The sequence below is a fragment of the Oryzias melastigma genome, linkage group LG22 (genome assembly GCF_002922805.2).
Source record: "Oryzias melastigma strain HK-1 linkage group LG22, ASM292280v2, whole genome shotgun sequence".
In the NCBI taxonomy this organism is placed as follows: domain Eukaryota; kingdom Metazoa; phylum Chordata; class Actinopteri; order Beloniformes; family Adrianichthyidae; genus Oryzias; species Oryzias melastigma.
Genome location: NC_050533.1, coordinates 18,626,415 through 18,644,489, shown reverse-complemented (window position 1 = coordinate 18,644,489; position 18,075 = coordinate 18,626,415). Strand labels below are relative to the sequence as shown.

General features: G+C 40.0%; 1 protein-coding gene across 1 annotated transcript in view; it reads left to right on the top strand.

Annotated features, from left to right (window-relative positions):
• Positions 1–3,090: 3,090 nt before the first annotated feature.
• Positions 3,091–18,075, top strand: part of LOC112143519 — a gene marked incomplete in the record, with an annotated part of 53,693 nt that continues 38,708 nt past the window's right edge. Inside the window, 48 exon segments of the mRNA XM_036209886.1 lie at positions 3,091–4,060; positions 4,170–4,337; positions 4,474–4,673; positions 4,764–4,876; positions 5,032–5,138; positions 5,273–5,449; positions 5,716–5,924; positions 6,040–6,295; positions 6,458–6,479; positions 6,573–6,600; positions 6,695–7,061; positions 7,157–7,374; positions 7,483–7,586; positions 7,681–7,799; positions 7,909–8,076; positions 8,213–8,412; positions 8,503–8,615; positions 8,771–8,877; positions 9,012–9,188; positions 9,455–9,663; positions 9,779–10,034; positions 10,197–10,218; positions 10,312–10,339; positions 10,434–10,800; positions 10,896–11,113; positions 11,222–11,325; positions 11,420–11,538; positions 11,648–11,815; positions 11,952–12,151; positions 12,242–12,354; positions 12,482–12,588; positions 12,719–12,889; positions 12,976–13,178; positions 13,285–13,385; positions 13,496–13,614; positions 13,777–13,932; positions 14,199–14,413; positions 14,546–14,631; positions 14,758–14,885; positions 14,983–15,108; positions 15,199–15,389; positions 15,468–15,559; positions 15,691–15,821; positions 16,491–16,615; positions 16,720–16,846; positions 17,084–17,296; positions 17,430–17,600; positions 17,700–17,846. Coding sequence (XP_036065779.1) covers positions 3,698–4,060; positions 4,170–4,337; positions 4,474–4,673; positions 4,764–4,876; positions 5,032–5,138; positions 5,273–5,449; positions 5,716–5,924; positions 6,040–6,295; positions 6,458–6,479; positions 6,573–6,600; positions 6,695–7,061; positions 7,157–7,374; positions 7,483–7,586; positions 7,681–7,799; positions 7,909–8,076; positions 8,213–8,412; positions 8,503–8,615; positions 8,771–8,877; positions 9,012–9,188; positions 9,455–9,663; positions 9,779–10,034; positions 10,197–10,218; positions 10,312–10,339; positions 10,434–10,800; positions 10,896–11,113; positions 11,222–11,325; positions 11,420–11,538; positions 11,648–11,815; positions 11,952–12,151; positions 12,242–12,354; positions 12,482–12,588; positions 12,719–12,889; positions 12,976–13,178; positions 13,285–13,385; positions 13,496–13,614; positions 13,777–13,932; positions 14,199–14,413; positions 14,546–14,631; positions 14,758–14,885; positions 14,983–15,108; positions 15,199–15,389; positions 15,468–15,559; positions 15,691–15,821; positions 16,491–16,615; positions 16,720–16,846; positions 17,084–17,296; positions 17,430–17,600; positions 17,700–17,846 — 7,629 coding nt within the window.

The window sequence follows — 18,075 nt, the reverse complement described above, 5'->3', positions numbered from 1 at the left end:
CTTTGGCTTGAAGAAAGGTGTTTGGGTTAATGTTCTCACTCCACCCCGTATCGGACCTCAATTGCTCTGACAGTTGCTCATTTTCTCTCAACAAGCAAAGGAGCTGCACAGGTGAGCTTAACCTCCTGTAAAACATATCTTCATTTTCTAATTACAGTTTTCTACATCAACTGCAAGTGCTTAAAAAAATATTTCAGATGTTACATTTTTCATGACTTCAAAAATGAACAACAAAAAATTAAATTACTGGAAAATTACTTTCTTGTGAGAAGTTGGCAAAAAAATGTAAATGTCCTTTGTGACAAAATTAAAACTTGTGATATTTTTCTGTGTGTAAAATACACTATTCTCTTAGTAAAGCCGACAGCAAATTAACATGCTTCGTAACCCAAAACACAGCAGTGATTTTCTTTTCTAGAGTTCATTTTTTTCGTACAATGCCGACTGAAAAATCAGAGGGTTGATAAGGTGAACAAAAAACAGCTATCAAGATGAGTGGGCCTGGAACATCAGTGAATGTCCTGCTATTCTTAGCAGTGGCATTTGGTAAGTTTTCATAAAATGTAGGGATTTTTTTTTTGTGTGGGGGGGTGACGAAATTTAAAAAATATACAATGTTACTTTTATAGAACATTCTATTAAATGTACATGCCTTTTCCCCTTCCTTTTAGTATGCATGTCACCAGTAGCCTTTGCAATTGTAAGTTTGTCTTTCATTTATACGTTTAATACAATTTTATTTCAAGATACCTAAAATAATTGTTTGCATTGTAAATTCATTTTACAGTCTAACACAACAGAAGGTAAATATGTATTTTTTTTAATATTTAACATTCAGAATGTAATTTTTTATGTCATGACATACATTTTGGTTTACACTATGAGAATGGAAAATAAAACTAATTTATTTTTTCTTCCTTAATTAATAAAGATTCAAGTCTACAGACGTCAAAGAACAGGTCAGCCAGCAAAATTGTCCTAACTCCAAAGTTTTAACTTTTTTAGTGGGGAATTCATCATTTTGACTCTACATTTAGTGATTGGTTGACTGATTGATTAAATAAATAGCTATTTATCTTTTTTTTTGTTCTTAAAGCAATACATCTGCTTCAAGCAATGCATCCCAAGAAAGTTGTCAAGCAAAGAAACTGCAAGATGCCAGTCGCAGCGTAAGTGTTTGAAACTTTGAAACTTGCATTTGCCACCAAATATATATATATATATATATATATATAACATATTGTGCAAAGAATGAAATATGGCAGACTGTGCAAATTATGTTAGCGCTTGTCAACATGAATACTTGCATTGTTGTTGTCCATTTTCTGTGCAGATATCTGTTGCTGTGGACACACTGTTGGGGGAGCTGTCCTGTAAACAGGGTTATAATGCAAACCTGAATGAAGAACTTTTTCCAGGGACGGAACTAAGCATTGGACAGATTCTAAAGACAACCATAAAAGTCTTCTTAGACATGGTACTTTTTATTTTTGTGATGGAAAATTCTAAAATCCGTTGGTACAAAACACCGTACCATACATAACTGTAAACAGAACTTTCTAATTTTGTAATCGACAATCTTATTAAGGAACAACATCTTTATTATTTATGTTTTTGGGTGTTTAATAGGAACGATTCATTACCTAAATACTGTTTTATGAACAGTTTTTAGAAATTAAGTTAAGAAATGAACCAGTGTTGTATCCAGCCATGGGACAAAAAAGAATAGAATAACCTAAGTGCACACCTCAGAAGATAATTACATAAAGCACTGAATTACAGAAGCTTGGGTTTGTTTTAGTGAAGCAAAGTTCAGCTAAGTACTGGCCAATGGCCTAATTTTCTTTCTTTAGTGATGAATTCAATAATAAAATTCCCAAATGAAATACCGCAATTGTCTTTCCATAACTTTTCAAATGCTGTAATCTTTCCAAAAATGTCCAGATTGCTCATTGTTCAAACTTGCAACATATTTTGTTTCATAACAGAGCACCAATGAATCTCGTTCAAATGTTCTGGAAATATTCAACGTTCTGGGAAGCCTGGCTTTGGGTAACTACAGTGACATTGCATTTACCAGACAGTGGTTCTCACTCAGGATGGCTCCACTTCTACCGTATGTCAACCAAGTCTTCCTCACTCAGTTGAGCAAACTCAACTTCAGTTGCACTTCTTTTCAAGAACTGTAAGTACTTTCTTATTTTATTTACTTCATTCTTACTGTCTGAGTATGCAGCTAGAGGGTGCTCTTGCTGCATGCAGAAAATATTACTCAATCAAATCTAGCAAGAATCTGAACGCTTGTTTACCAAATACCTTTTGTATTTACATTACATGATTTATGTCTTTCTTAAAACTGTGATACATTTAGCCTGGAAAAAATATAGATTGCAGTTGCGTGTTTCACCAATTAAAAATACGAATAATATATTACACGAAAAAAATATATATATATTTTGCTCTGAAAACAGTCTAAAGCTCATGTAAAGTGTAAAATAAAGGAAAGTAGGAGGGTTGGTTTGTACGTAGTGGCACCACAAACCCCTTTTAATTTCTTTTTTTTTACATAACTAAAAGTGAAACATCAGTTTGTTCAAGTTGTGGATTTCCTATTTTTAAAAAGGCAGGTGTTCATTTTCTGGGAAAGTAAAACTTCTCTGACGTCTATGACCAAAAACGCTTTAATGTATAAACTTAGCAAAAACAGATCACTTATTTGTGTTTGGTTGGATATTACTTTGCTGGGACAATGTTTCATTCATATTCTGTAAGACTTTTTCCCTTTACAATGATAAAATGTAGGTAATATGTTTTTGAGAATGAGGGCGGTTCAAGAAGCAGGTTTATTTTTAAACTCTGAGTTTGTGAACTCCAAATTTAGCAAAGCTCTGAGCGTTCGGTTTCAGAAACGGAAGTAACTTAAACCCATGAGTGCGTGAAACCCGACCCGTTTCACGAAGCGGGTTAAGCTGAACTCAGAATCAATCCCTATGGCAACTGAGTTTGTGGGCGTAAACTGGTCTGAAGCAGGTTTCCTTCAGGAAACTCAGAGTTCCCTGCGGTCTCCACCCCTTCTTAATGTGAAGGTTGTTCAAATAGGACATCTTCATTAACATTTTGAGAACATTTACATTAGATACTGTGTGTTTCCACCATGCAGAAACCAAAATAGTATGTCCATTCATAGAGGATCATGTAGACGAGGAGGTTGGATTAATCCGAATGTCATTTACGTCGGGAGAGGATTTTGAGACCACGAGTCGATTGCCTGGCGTTTCCCAATTGATTTTTATTTGAGCAATACAGTTTTTCCTCGAAATTGTTATTAATAAAACAAAGTTTTCTTTTCCTCTTTTTAAACCAAATGTTAAGAACGAAAATCTTGAGACCTTAATCTGGAGATGTCTGTTAGGCCATCTACCGTGCAGCAGATAAGCAACCAAGTAATAGTATGATAAAGTGCGGCAGACTCCCAAAGCCGGAAGAGAAGTTTTAGACCCGGTATCAAGAAAATTTATAATGAAAAAAAAATGTCAAAAAAATTCTTCAATTCCTGAGAATTAAAATTAGGTCAATTCTTAATTTAACATATTCCAGGCAGCTAGATTTTTTTTTTGTTTTTTGTTTTTTGCGTCCAGCAATATCCACGTTGCACCTGATTTGTTGCTCTTCCTTGCCAAAATACAACAACCAGCAAATGCCACGGCTCGTTTGGATAATGAAAAGCTTCTTTTGCGTTTTAGCGTCAGTGCTTTTGGCACCCAAATGGCCTCCATGGACAGGGTCGGTCAGCAAGCAGTCTTCACTCATTTCATCATACCATTCTTGTCAAGGAAAGACTCATCTGGTAAGAGACGATATCCAGGCACACTATGCCAATGCTTGGCCATCAGCTGGTGTGGACAAAAAGCCAATAGCTTTGCCTACCTCGTGTCTTGCAGATCCCGGCTGCATCTCGTCTGTGGGCAGTGGTGACAACTGGCTCCAGGTCAATGTGGGCAGTTTCTCTGAATTTGCCTCGCTACAACAATTGCTGTCGATCAATCCAAATTTCTCCAGCGTGAGTGTTTTGTCTTAGCTGTCTGCTTCAACTGTCAGAAAATGCCATATTCCAGCCAAGTCTTTGGCCATTGCTTCTCAATGACTAGATTCTGATGTTTTTCCCACAGCTCCAATACCTGTCAGAGCTTGCTCCTTCTCAGGTGGCAACATTAGTCCTAAGGTCTGGCAGCTCAAATGACACAGGCATTATTGATCGAGTCTTTGAGCGGCTTGACACTGGCAACTCTCTGCAAAATGTGGAGCAGTTCCTGACACATCTAACGGCTAATGGACAGGTAGACCTTTGCTTTTTTAAACTGTCAAAGTGAGATGGCGTCAGACACCTCACCAAATATGGACAAACTCACCTGGCCACGTCGGCCTCCATATCAGTGCAGCGTGTGTGAATTCTCACTTTTCCTCATTTGACAGATCCCAGTATTCCAACCTGCTGTGAGAGATCGCATCATGAACAGGGCCTTCCGCATCATCGAACAGCAACTGTGGCACTTTAGCACGCAGGACTTCTATGTTTGGTTCAACGTCAGACTGAGGTTTCTCCTCACAAGCTTCACCCCAGAAATGCTCAGGAGGACCTTTTCAAGCATCAACTGCACCAGCTACCGTGTGGTGTAAGTTGCCGTTTGACGACGGCCAATATGACATTAGGGCGCACGAGGCATTAACAGCTGAGGGAGAAACTTTCCATTCCATCTTTACAGGGTGAGCGGCCTAGCCAGTGTTTACACTGACCTGACCAGTGATAGACAGACGGAAATCACACAGGTTCTGCTGAACTACCTCACGTCATCCGCCGAGGTCATCAATACACCAGGTAATCTCAATCTCAATGACATAATGTGACCTTGTTATGAAACGGGAAAAGTGCAGACATGGGACATAGGGAAGTTGTCATGCTGCCATTGTCGCTAATATGATGAGATTGCTAACACTTGTGTGCAAACTCTAACACCTGTCAATGCACTTTAGCTTGCAGGGTGGGAATCCAGACGGATGGCGAATGGATTCAAACCAACTTGGGTCCATTTAGTCAATACGCAACATACACTGACCTCAAAGTCTTCAACCTCTCCAGGGTATGTCAGAAGTTTCACTTTTAGTCTTTCCCCCCAAACATCAGCAAAGCATCCAGAATCGTGGAAGGTACACAGGCGCATAATTCTGGACAAAGATGAGAACTTCATCCAAACCTTTTGCTTTGCATCACCAGGAGGCAGTTGCTGGTGTTCTCTCAGCACCAGAGAAGGCTGGGCTGATCCTGGATTTAGCCAGCGCTCCTTCAGTCAATGTGACCCTTATAAAAGAGCTGCTCACAGACCTGAGCCAGTCCGGAGATGAGACCCAGCTCAGTCAGTTTTTGCTGGCTTTGAAACAAGGCAACAACCAGGTAAAGGCTCGGAACAATTTCTGTTGACATTTCTTGATTCGTGGACAAATGGGATCAGGACATCCTGTTCACAACTCAGTGTTCTTTTAGAAACTCAGACAAGACTCAAGCAACCATTTCACACGGGACTCTCAATGAAGATGTCTATGTGACATGTCTTGCCTTGTAATGCAGTGATACGTCCCTAGCTTTGTTTGTAGTTTCACATGATCTCGGAAAGACGACGTGTCCTCTTTGACCCCACCTTCCCATTCTTTTGTTTTCAGATGAACATCACCTTCATTAAAAACTCGGCTGTACGGGACACCATCTTAAACGTGACTTTGACAGCTCTTGCACCTAAATTTGTGAACTTTGAGCCTGGAAGCTTTGAGCGTTGGTTCCAAATCTATTTGGTTCCTGTAATAGCAAGCCTCAATCCAGTCGCCTTGTGGGTGATCCCCAGTAACCTCAGCTGTGCATCCTATGAAGCTATGTAAGAGACCCTTATCGAAGAGCAAAATATGTTTGCCCTTGATTGTGGGCAACGTACGGTTGCAATAGAACCCCTATATAATGCGCTTGCTTTTCTCGTTGTTTTCTCCCTTCAGACTCACTGGACTTCAGCAAAGTTTGAGATACCTGCCACTTGATCTTTCACTGGGCGTGAGATCAAGCATAGAGTCCCTCCAAATGACTTTCACAGGTACGTATCAGAAAGAACTTGCAAGACAAAATTTTTTTTTTTTTTTTTTTTTTCGAAAGTCCTGCTATCGCTACTGTCATAGCAACACCTTCATTCCCATGACAATATGTATTTTTATTTACCCTCTCTTGACAGCTTGCTCACTGCCAGACTCCTTCAAGGTAAGTGCCTGGTCGACAGACAGTATTACCTCAGATACATTTAAGATTCAAGATATCCAAAGACAAAGCTGCCGTGGCTTGTCAATTTTTCCAATTTTCAAAGTGTTGAACATTTGAGCATGCTAGATGACACTAACAAATGTTGTTTCATGTTTTGTCCAGTGCAAGGAGAGCCCTGTTGACGGTAAGTACGCCAAAGGTCACTCACTTACACATGCTTGAAAAGTTGACTCTGTCAATCACACATGTGTGATGTACAACTGTGGTCTGTTCACAGAGAACCTCATCTGTGCTGGGGCTTACGGGTAGGTAGTTTTGCCTTTTGCCCTACGCACAGCTGGCAAGTTTGTCTTATGCCGCATGTGCAAGACAGCAATTGGTGTCTTTTGCTTGTTTTAGACTCCCACTTGACCAGACAGTGGACGCTGACAACTCATCTGCAGCCTTGTGCAATTTCACCATCACTGAACATGCCTGTTCATCGGTAAGACTATTCTACACAGGCAGCCTACTTCAAAAGGCACCAGAACAGTTTCTGTCTTGTTGTCCTAAGGTCATGTCTAAAAATCTAAAGAAAAAGAATAAAAGACTTGCATGTATTCCTCATTTCCCTCTCCTCAAGTCTGAACCTCTCACACCGAGAAACGTAGCCAAACTTCTTGAGTGCTCTCTGGAAAGGCAAAAGACACACCCTGTAGAAGTCTGGAAGCTTTTCTTCCAACGAACATCTGATCTGGGCCAAGCTCTGGACAGACTGGCCAGCATGGTAAATCCAAGAGCAAAATGCTTATTGTTTTGTGTTTCTGTCCAATGTCATTTGCAAGTTTCCTCTAACCAGTAAGTTCTTGGTGAAATTCTCAGTACCCCACCGACAAAAGCAGCAGCCCAACCCTGGCAAATGCTCTGGAAGCTTTGGGAGAAGTGAAACTCAACAAGTTCAGTCAGGCAGAACTACTCAGTCAGGATTTCATCGCCGACTGGTTCCAGAACAAGCTGCGCCTCTTCTTTGCCTCTCCCACAACAAACTTCCTAATCTGCCTGAGCTCCAACAACTTCAGCTGCGTAACGTACCGGACTGTGTAAGTCCAAGGGTTTGCACCTGATCTATTGCTCTTCCTTGCCAAAATACAACAACCAGCAAATGCCACGGCTCGTTTGGATAATGAAAAGCTTCTTTTGCGTTTTAGCGTCAGTGCTTTTGGCACCCAAATGGCCTCCATGGACAGGGTCGGTCAGCAAGCAGTCTTCACTCATTTCATCATACCATTCTTGTCAAGGAAAGACTCATCTGGTAAGAGACGATATCCAGGCACACTATGCCAATGCTTGGCCATCAGCTGGTGTGGACAAAAAGCCAATAGCTTTGCCTACCTCGTGTCTTGCAGATCCCGGCTGCATCTCGTCTGTGGGCAGTGGTGACAACTGGCTCCAGGTCAATGTGGGCAGTTTCTCTGAATTTGCCTCGCTACAACAATTGCTGTCGATCAATCCAAATTTCTCCAGCGTGAGTGTTTTGTCTTAGCTGTCTGCTTCAACTGTCAGAAAATGCCATATTCCAGCCAAGTCTTTGGCCATTGCTTCTCAATGACTAGATTCTGATGTTTTTCCCACAGCTCCAATACCTGTCAGAGCTTGCTCCTTCTCAGGTGGCAACATTAGTCCTAAGGTCTGGCAGCTCAAATGACACAGGCATTATTGATCGAGTCTTTGAGCGGCTTGACACTGGCAACTCTCTGCAAAATGTGGAGCAGTTCCTGACACATCTAACGGCTAATGGACAGGTAGACCTTTGCTTTTTTAAACTGTCAAAGTGAGATGGCGTCAGACACCTCACCAAATATGGACAAACTCACCTGGCCACGTCGGCCTCCATATCAGTGCAGCGTGTGTGAATTCTCACTTTTCCTCATTTGACAGATCCCAGTATTCCAACCTGCTGTGAGAGATCGCATCATGAACAGGGCCTTCCGCATCATCGAACAGCAACTGTGGCACTTTAGCACGCAGGACTTCTATGTTTGGTTCAACGTCAGACTGAGGTTTCTCCTCACAAGCTTCACCCCAGAAATGCTCAGGAGGACCTTTTCAAGCATCAACTGCACCAGCTACCGTGTGGTGTAAGTTGCCGTTTGACGACGGCCAATATGACATTAGGGCGCACGAGGCATTAACAGCTGAGGGAGAAACTTTCCATTCCATCTTTACAGGGTGAGCGGCCTAGCCAGTGTTTACACTGACCTGACCAGTGATAGACAGACGGAAATCACACAGGTTCTGCTGAACTACCTCACGTCATCCGCCGAGGTCATCAATACACCAGGTAATCTCAATCTCAATGACATAATGTGACCTTGTTATGAAACGGGAAAAGTGCAGACATGGGACATAGGGAAGTTGTCATGCTGCCATTGTCGCTAATATGATGAGATTGCTAACACTTGTGTGCAAACTCTAACACCTGTCAATGCACTTTAGCTTGCAGGGTGGGAATCCAGACGGATGGCGAATGGATTCAAACCAACTTGGGTCCATTTAGTCAATACGCAACATACACTGACCTCAAAGTCTTCAACCTCTCCAGGGTATGTCAGAAGTTTCACTTTTAGTCTTTCCCCCCAAACATCAGCAAAGCATCCAGAATCGTGGAAGGTACACAGGCGCATAATTCTGGACAAAGATGAGAACTTCATCCAAACCTTTTGCTTTGCATCACCAGGAGGCAGTTGCTGGTGTTCTCTCAGCACCAGAGAAGGCTGGGCTGATCCTGGATTTAGCCAGCGCTCCTTCAGTCAATGTGACCCTTATAAAAGAGCTGCTCACAGACCTGAGCCAGTCCGGAGATGAGACCCAGCTCAGTCAGTTTTTGCTGGCTTTGAAACAAGGCAACAACCAGGTAAAGGCTCGGAACAATTTCTGTTGACATTTCTTGATTCGTGGACAAATGGGATCAGGACATCCTGTTCACAACTCAGTGTTCTTTTAGAAACTCAGACAAGACTCAAGCAACCATTTCACACGGGACTCTCAATGAAGATGTCTATGTGACATGTCTTGCCTTGTAATGCAGTGATACGTCCCTAGCTTTGTTTGTAGTTTCACATGATCTCGGAAAGACGACGTGTCCTCTTTGACCCCACCTTCCCATTCTTTTGTTTTCAGATGAACATCACCTTCATTAAAAACTCGGCTGTACGGGACACCATCTTAAACGTGACTTTGACAGCTCTTGCACCTAAATTTGTGAACTTTGAGCCTGGAAGCTTTGAGCGTTGGTTCCAAATCTATTTGGTTCCTGTAATAGCAAGCCTCAATCCAGTCGCCTTGTGGGTGATCCCCAGTAACCTCAGCTGTGCATCCTATGAAGCTATGTAAGAGACCCTTATCGAAGAGCAAAATATGTTTGCCCTTGATTGTGGGCAACGTACGGTTGCAATAGAACCCCTATATAATGCGCTTGCTTTTCTCGTTGTTTTCTCCCTTCAGACTCACTGGACTTCAGCAAAGTTTGAGATACCTGCCACTTGATCTTTCACTGGGCGTGAGATCAAGCATAGAGTCCCTCCAAATGACTTTCACAGGTACGTATCAGAAAGAACTTGCAAGACAAAATTTTTTTTTTTTTTTTTTTTTTCGAAAGTCCTGCTATCGCTACTGTCATAGCAACACCTTCATTCCCATGACAATATGTATTTTTATTTACCCTCTCTTGACAGCTTGCTCACTGCCAGACTCCTTCAAGGTAAGTGCCTGGTCGACAGACAGTATTACCTCAGATACATTTAAGATTCAAGATATCCAAAGACAAAGCTGCCGTGGCTTGTCAATTTTTCCAATTTTCAAAGTGTTGAACATTTGAGCATGCTAGATGACACTAACAAATGTTGTTTCATGTTTTGTCCAGTGCAAGGAGAGCCCTGTTGACGGTAAGTACGCCAAAGGTCACTCACTTACACATGCTTGAAAAGTTGACTCTGTCAATCACACATGTGTGATGTACAACTGTGGTCTGTTCACAGAGAACCTCATCTGTGCTGGGGCTTACGGGTAGGTAGTTTTGCCTTTTGCCCTACGCACAGCTGGCAAGTTTGTCTTATGCCGCATGTGCAAGACAGCAATTGGTGTCTTTTGCTTGTTTTAGACTCCCACTTGACCAGACAGTGGACGCTGACAACTCATCTGCAGCCTTGTGCAATTTCACCATCACTGAACATGCCTGTTCATCGGTAAGACTATTCTACACAGGCAGCCTACTTCAAAAGGCACCAGAACAGTTTCTGTCTTGTTGTCCTAAGGTCATGTCTAAAAATCTAAAGAAAAAGAATAAAAGACTTGCATGTATTCCTCATTTCCCTCTCCTCAAGTCTGAACCTCTCACACCGAGAAACGTAGCCAAACTTCTGGAGTGCTCTCTGGAAAGGCAACAGACACACCCTGTAGAAGTCTGGAAGCTTTTCTTCCAACGAACATCTGATCTGGGCCAAGCTCTGGACAGACTGGCCAGCATGGTAAATCCAAGAGCAAAATGCTTATTGTTTTGTGTTTCTGTCCAATGTCATTTGCAAGTTTCCTCTAACCAGTAAGTTCTTGGTGAAATTCTCAGTACCCCACCGACAAAAGCAGCAGCCCAACCCTGGCAAATGCTCTGGAAGCTTTGGGAGAAGTGAAACTCAACAAGTTCAGTCAGGCAGAACTACTCAGTCAGGATATCATCGCCGACTGGTTCCAGAACAAGCTGCGCCTCTTCTTGGCCTCTCCCACAACAAACTTCCTAATCTGCCTGAGCTCCAACAACTTCAGCTGCGTAACGTACCGGACTGTGTAAGTCCATGGGTTTGCACCTGATCTATTGCTCTTCCTTGCCAAAATACAACAACCAGCAAATGCCACGGCTCGTTTGGATAATGAAAAGCTTCTTTTGCGTTTTAGCGTCAGTGCTTTTGGCACCCAAATGGCCTCCATGGACAGGGTCGGTCAGCAAGCAGTCTTCACTCATTTCATCATACCATTCTTGTCAAGGAAAGACTCATCTGGTAAGAGACGATATCCAGGCACACTATGCCAATGCTTGGCCATCAGCTGGTGTGGACAAAAAGCCAATAGCTTTGCCTACCTCGTGTCTTGCAGATCCCGGCTGCATCTCGTCTGTGGGCAGTGGTGACAACTGGCTCCAGGTCAATGTGGGCAGTTTCTCTGAATTTGCCTCGCTACAACAATTGCTGTCGATCAATCCAAATTTCTCCAGCGTGAGTGTTTTGTCTTAGCTGTCTGCTTCAACTGTCAGAAAATGCCATATTCCAGCCAAGTCTTTGGCCATTGCTTCTCAATGACTAGATTCTGATGTTTTTCCCACAGCTCCAATACCTGTCAGAGCTTGCTCCTTCTCAGGTGGCAACATTAGTCCTAAGGTCTGGCAGCTCAAATGACACAGGCATTATTGATCGAGTCTTTGAGCGGCTTGACACTGGCAACTCTCTGCAAAATGTGGAGCAGTTCCTGACACATCTAACGGCTAATGGACAGGTAGACCTTTGCTTTTTTAAACTGTCAAAGTGAGATGGCGTCAGACACCTCACCAAATATGGACAAACTCACCTGGCCACGTCGGCCTCCATATCAGTGCAGCGTGTGTGAATTCTCACTTTTCCTCATTTGACAGATCCCAGTATTCCAACCTGCTGTGAGAGATCGCATCATGAACAGGACCTTCCGCATCATCGAACAGCAACTGTGGCACTTTAGCACGCAGGACTTCTATGTTTGGTTCAACGTCAGACTGAGGTTTATCCTCACAAGCTTCACCCCACAAATGCTCAGGAAGACCTTTTCAAGCATCAACTGCACCAGCTACCGTGTGGTGTAAGTTGCCGTTTGACAACGGCCAATATGACATTAGGGCGCACGAGGCATTAACAGCTGAGTGAGAAACTTTTCATTCCATCTTTACAGGGTGAGCGGCCTAGCCAGTGTTTACACTGACCTGACCAGTGATAGACAGACGGAAATCACACAGGTTCTGCTGGACTACCTCAAATCATCCGCCGAGGTCATCAATACACCAGGTAACTCTCACTTCATCACTAATCATGTGCTTTTTATAAACATTTTTACGTGCCTATAGATTATGTATTTTTCAAATAATATTGTTTTTATATCTTTCAAGTTTAAATGTTTGAAAAATGTTTATAGTTTGTAGGCACAGAATTCAAGATGATTCTCAATGGATTGAAACAAACATGGGGCCATTTGCTTACCTGACAACATACCCAGATTTGAAATTCTTTAATATTTCTGAGGTAAGTGTTTTATTTTTCATTAGATTCTATAAATTCACCAAACAAGAGAGCAAAAAAAATCAAGTTAAATAATTTTTCCTTTAATTTTAACATTTTATTTGCATCTTTTTTTCTTTTATCTGTCTTTAAGGTGGTCATATTAGACTTCATTTCCCCTTCTCAGACAGCTGTTTTACTTCTTGAACCAAATAATCTGTCTAATGAAACACTTGTAATACTTGCAATTACAAGACTCACCAAGTCATCCTCTGTAAACGACCTTGAGTATTTCTTTGCTAAATTTGTTAATGGCTCAACAGAGGTAAATTTATAAATATAAATATATTTTTTTACTTTTTTTTTCATACTTGAATCACACTAATTCTTTTTAATTTGTTTTTGCTGCAGACTCTGAAGTCACTCAGCCCCAGCTTGCTTGGCTCCATTCTAAATGTAACATTGACGTCTTTAGTACCAGAAATCTCTGTTCTAGGCACTGAGGGCTTCAAGTTGTGGTTCCAGGTTTATCTAATGCCTTTTTTACCAGCTGCTAACAATAGGACCTTCGAAATGATCCCAAGAAACATCACTTGTAACTCCTATCAAGAAATGTAAGTAAACATATTTTGTTGTTCCATGTAATTAGACTTTGAACTATTCCAATAAAATGAAAGAATATTTTACACAGTTTGTTAAATAAACACCTTCCCCCCCTAGTGTTAAAGGATTTGACAACATATTCCATCAGCTTACCGAGACTCAGTACTGGAGTGTTTTCAAGTTTATTTTAGAATATCTCAGAGGACAGACATTGTCAGGTAATATTTTATCTTAACTTATAATTCTGCCATTTAGACTTGTTTAGCTTATTTTAACATATTTCTTCACTAAATTTACTGCAAAACTCATCAAATTGTTTTAATCTCAGGGCTATCATGCGTTACATCTGGAATGGATGACAGACAATGGCTAAAGGATAACTTTGGACAATTCAGATTCCAAGCCTCATACCAAGATTTTATGTCCCTTAAAAACAATTTTAATGGAGTAAGTAAAGCATTCAAATCATCTGAATCCACTTTATTTTGTTTTATTGATGTTTAAAAAGAAATAATGTTATCAATTGTCAAGCCTCAAATGAATGATAGAGAACTTAGGGATTTATAACTCAGTAAGTTGATGTTTGATGTTTTCTTTTGTCATTCTCAGGTTGAGGTATCAGATCTTCTCACGGTCAGTCAGCTGGGACAGCTTGCAGCAACACCCTCACAGCTAACAAGCAAGCAAGTTGTTGCAAAAATCATGACAGCCATCAGCCCCACTGAATTTGACACTTTCTTTGACATCGTTTCACCAGCTGTTGAGGTAAACATACAACTACTTTTTTTATTCTTAAACCAAAAACTGACAGTTTTTTAGTGAAATGAATACAACTACATTGCATTAATGACGATTTTTTTGCACTTTTTTTGTGTCGCGGGGGATTTCCGTCTTTATTGGCTTAAAACAATGAGAGGTTATTACATATATACATATATATGTGTGTAAAATGTTCACTGCTAGAAACCACTCTTATGTAATAATCCAGTATCATTTATAGTGTCGCTGATACAAAGTGCATTTCTTTTCAGGCACAGTCAGCCAGCTACTCTCCGGATGTGAAATCTGCCTTCATCCAAGCAGTTTTTGTTAGGGGAAATCTTTCCTCCCCAGCTGTTAGTGATGAAGAGTTTCTGCATTGGCTCACAGTGAGACTGAGGCCTCTGTTTGTCGACCTGTCTACAAGCCTGGTGATTCCCTTATTTCAAATTGGGACAAACAGGAGCTGCAATGGCAGTCAAGAAATGTAAGTATCGGTTTAGTTGAAAAGCTCTATGTGCTCCGAGTTTGTTATATGAACTGCAATGTGCCCATTGAAAATTGCTTAATTTAAATGATTGTGTTTTTATACTAATTAGTTTGATTGATCTTAAATTAGGATTAAACTCCTGGACACACTAAAGATGACATTCACAAGCAACACTGAAAAAGAGATTTACAGAAACATTCTCCTTTTCCTTCAAGGTTTGTATATAAGATAATGTAGAAACCTTATTTCCAGTGCTTTTAAATGTATCAAATTAAGATATTTCCTCTAGTAATATATTTGCATGCAAAATAATACAAGTTTTTTTTTTTTTTTTGCAAAAGTTCCAGTGCCCCTGAAATGTTACAACAATGGAAGTTTCTACAACTATCTAAAAAGAAGTTTTCTGAGCTTTGGATTTCCAAATGTGTCTACGTTTGTATCTCTCTTACCAACAACACGCAAGTCAGAGGTGAAAAAATAAATAGAAAGTTCACGTGCAAATGTAATCTCTGAAATATGTTAATAATTAAAGATTTTGTGTTTTTTATCTGTCTTCCATTTTTTAGCTCTTAAATACAATCAGTCCAGCAGAACTGAGAAACTTCCTCAGTCAACCCAATGTGATTGATGACCAGTTAAGTTTATGTGACGTCTTTAGCAACTACAACAAGACTCCTGCTTTCCTGGAAACTGTATGTTGGACTTCTTATTTATTGATTATTTTTTTGGACTGGCATTTTTTAAACCCATTGACCTATGAGTCATGACCTTTTTTTATGTAGGAGGATGTTCCAGATGATGTGAAGATAAAGATCCTCCCCTGTTTTTGGCATACAGCCTTGGAAATCAACGAAAAAACTGATCTTGATTTGTGGTTGGAAGTGCACCTAAAGAACTATCTGAAATTCCTCACCAAGAATCTCATTACTTACACTGAAGTGAAGAACGCCTCATGCTTCGGGTTCCAAAAATTGTACGTCTTTGTCATAAGCTGTAGAGTGAAGCTAATGAGTTGTGCAAAATTAGGTTCTTATAATTTTTGTTCCGACAGGGTGAATTACTTGGGAAACAACTTCATATATAGCAGCTCTGATTTTGGACGAGTGGATGTTTACACAACCATCAGAAGTTATCTAAAAGCCGGTGAGCAAATGTGTCAATAATCGGTAGAATATTACTATACATGTGTTAAAGCTCAGTTGATTCTTATTAGATTTTAATACTGGGGTGTTGATTTTCAAAGTTAATATTTTTCCTTTTTTTGTTATTACTAGGCTCTGGTACCAGATGTTACAATGCCAGTGACCCAAACTTAAATTCTACAGCCTGGTTTGCCAATTACATTGGCAGTTTTGTCACACTCATAACTCTGGAAGACTTCAAATCATTCGTCTCCACCTCTCAGGTATGACAGTATTTCATGCATCGACTGTACATTAAGAGAAGCTTTTAAATTAAAACTGTAAAAAGTGAAACATTAGATCAATTAACAAGAGCCCTGTAATTTGTTAAAAAATTTTGTTTTAATCAAATAAAATTTTTAAGTTGAGGAAACTCAACTAAAGCATCAACATAAACGCAAAATTTTTATTTGATGACAGCTAATAATTTAAAATGTAACATATTACAGAACTGTTGTTAATTGATCCAACGTTTCACTTTTTCCGTGAAGACTGAATTGGATAAATACACATTTTTCTTACTTTATTACAACTTTACAGTTTGGACAACTTAAAGAATTTTCTAAAACAAACAAACAAACAAGATACTTTGGAAGAGCATATGCAAAATGACATTAGTCCAGTCTGGCCTTAAAAATGTAAACTAACAAGCCTCCTCCTGATAGAAATGTTATTACAAATCTGCCTGTGTGAATTATAAATAAATAGCTCTAAATCATCAGTTTATCGTGCAAATATGGGATGTATTTATCTGAAGGTTGAAAACAATTGGTCGGTTACAGAATTCCACAAGTAATTATTAATGTCTCTGATGTTGGAGGAACAACAAAACTGAAATGTATTAAATGATTTGACTTGTTAATGACAATGACTTTTGTGTTTTTTTTTTTTAGATGAAAGCATTTTTGGGCGACAGCACCAATTTGAAGCTTTTTAGCGGCACACCAGTTTCAGAAACTGTTACTAACTACTACATCACAAAGCTTTTCGAGTTGGACCCAACCTTCAGTCTTTTAAAGTAAGTATCCATCTATGCAATGCAACAACACTACACTCCATTTCTAATCCACGATAGCTCTCTGATGAGTACCTTACTTTCTTATTACTTTTTTTTCTTTTTAGACTTCCAGACTTTTTCTTTTGCTCCTCTGAAATCCCACTCTCGGCATACACTTCATTGAGTCAAGCTGATGCTTTGGTCATCTTGGAAAGATATCAAAAAGTCTGTAATGAGACAGGTGACACTCAGGTAAAAAAAACTACATTTTTATATAAAGTACTATTATTTTTTGTTCTGTCTAGTCAACAATTTAGTTGTTTGCAAAAAATAGGATTCACTCGGATTTTGCTAAACAAGGCCAGATACTTATGAACAGCAACTAAGGTTATATAAAACAATTTGACATGTTCATCATGATTAAAATGTGCATGCATTATGAATATTACTACACAGATATAGAAATAAATATTGAATTCTATTACATAGGTTACAGTTGCCCTGGCGTCAAACATCCAAACGGTGACTCAGCAGACACTGGTGAAACTCGGCAACGGCTCTTCGGCCCTGTCCATCAGTCAGATCACATCAATGTCATCTTCAGTGATGGTTTCCTCTTTGTCCACCTTGGGTAGAGTAACTACCTGGAGCCAAATCCAGGTCACCACCATGGTTCAGATCCTCACCAACTCAGGTTTCAAGGTAAAGACAACAAACTGCACCATGTCTTTGACAACTATGCAAAATATTTGATGGTTTGAACACTTGAGTCTGTTTTTATGAAAATGAAAATCAACTGGGCAGATGTCTAAATAAATGTGAAAACAATTTACAGTTGAACAGTTCAGACTCCCTGCAGTCTCTTGGCACGCTTGTTGCTGGAATTTCTTCAAGTGATATTCAGACAATTTCAGCCACGGTGCTTTTGCAAGCAACTACCAGCACCACTTTTGTCTCCAACATCTTGATGGCTTCAACGGTTAACCAGCAGACATTTGTCCAACAGGTACATGTTTAAATATCCTTGTAAAGTTCAACCATAGCCCTTTTAACCAATGAGGCAATATAATAGAGTAACGGTAACCATTATTTATTTTTTTTTCAGATCATTTCTCTGAACTCAATTCCAGCCATGATTGTGGTGAATGTTCCTGATGCCTTAGCAACAGCGATCCCACCAGCCATGCTGGTGTTTGGTCAGGGTACTGTAGACATAAATGTGCTCAACAACAAGAAATGGACACCGGATCAGGTAGGCTATTGATTTCAGTGTCACAGAACAGAACATACCAACTAAATATTGAATTATAAAATATATCATAATCAAGTATATTGTGTAGATGTATGTCACAGTACCGTATTTTTCGGACTATAAGTCGCACCGGAGTATAAGTCGCAGGGGCCAAAAAATGCATAATGAAGAAAAAAAAACCATACATAAGTCGCACTGGAGTATAAGTCGCATTTTTTTCAAGTAATTT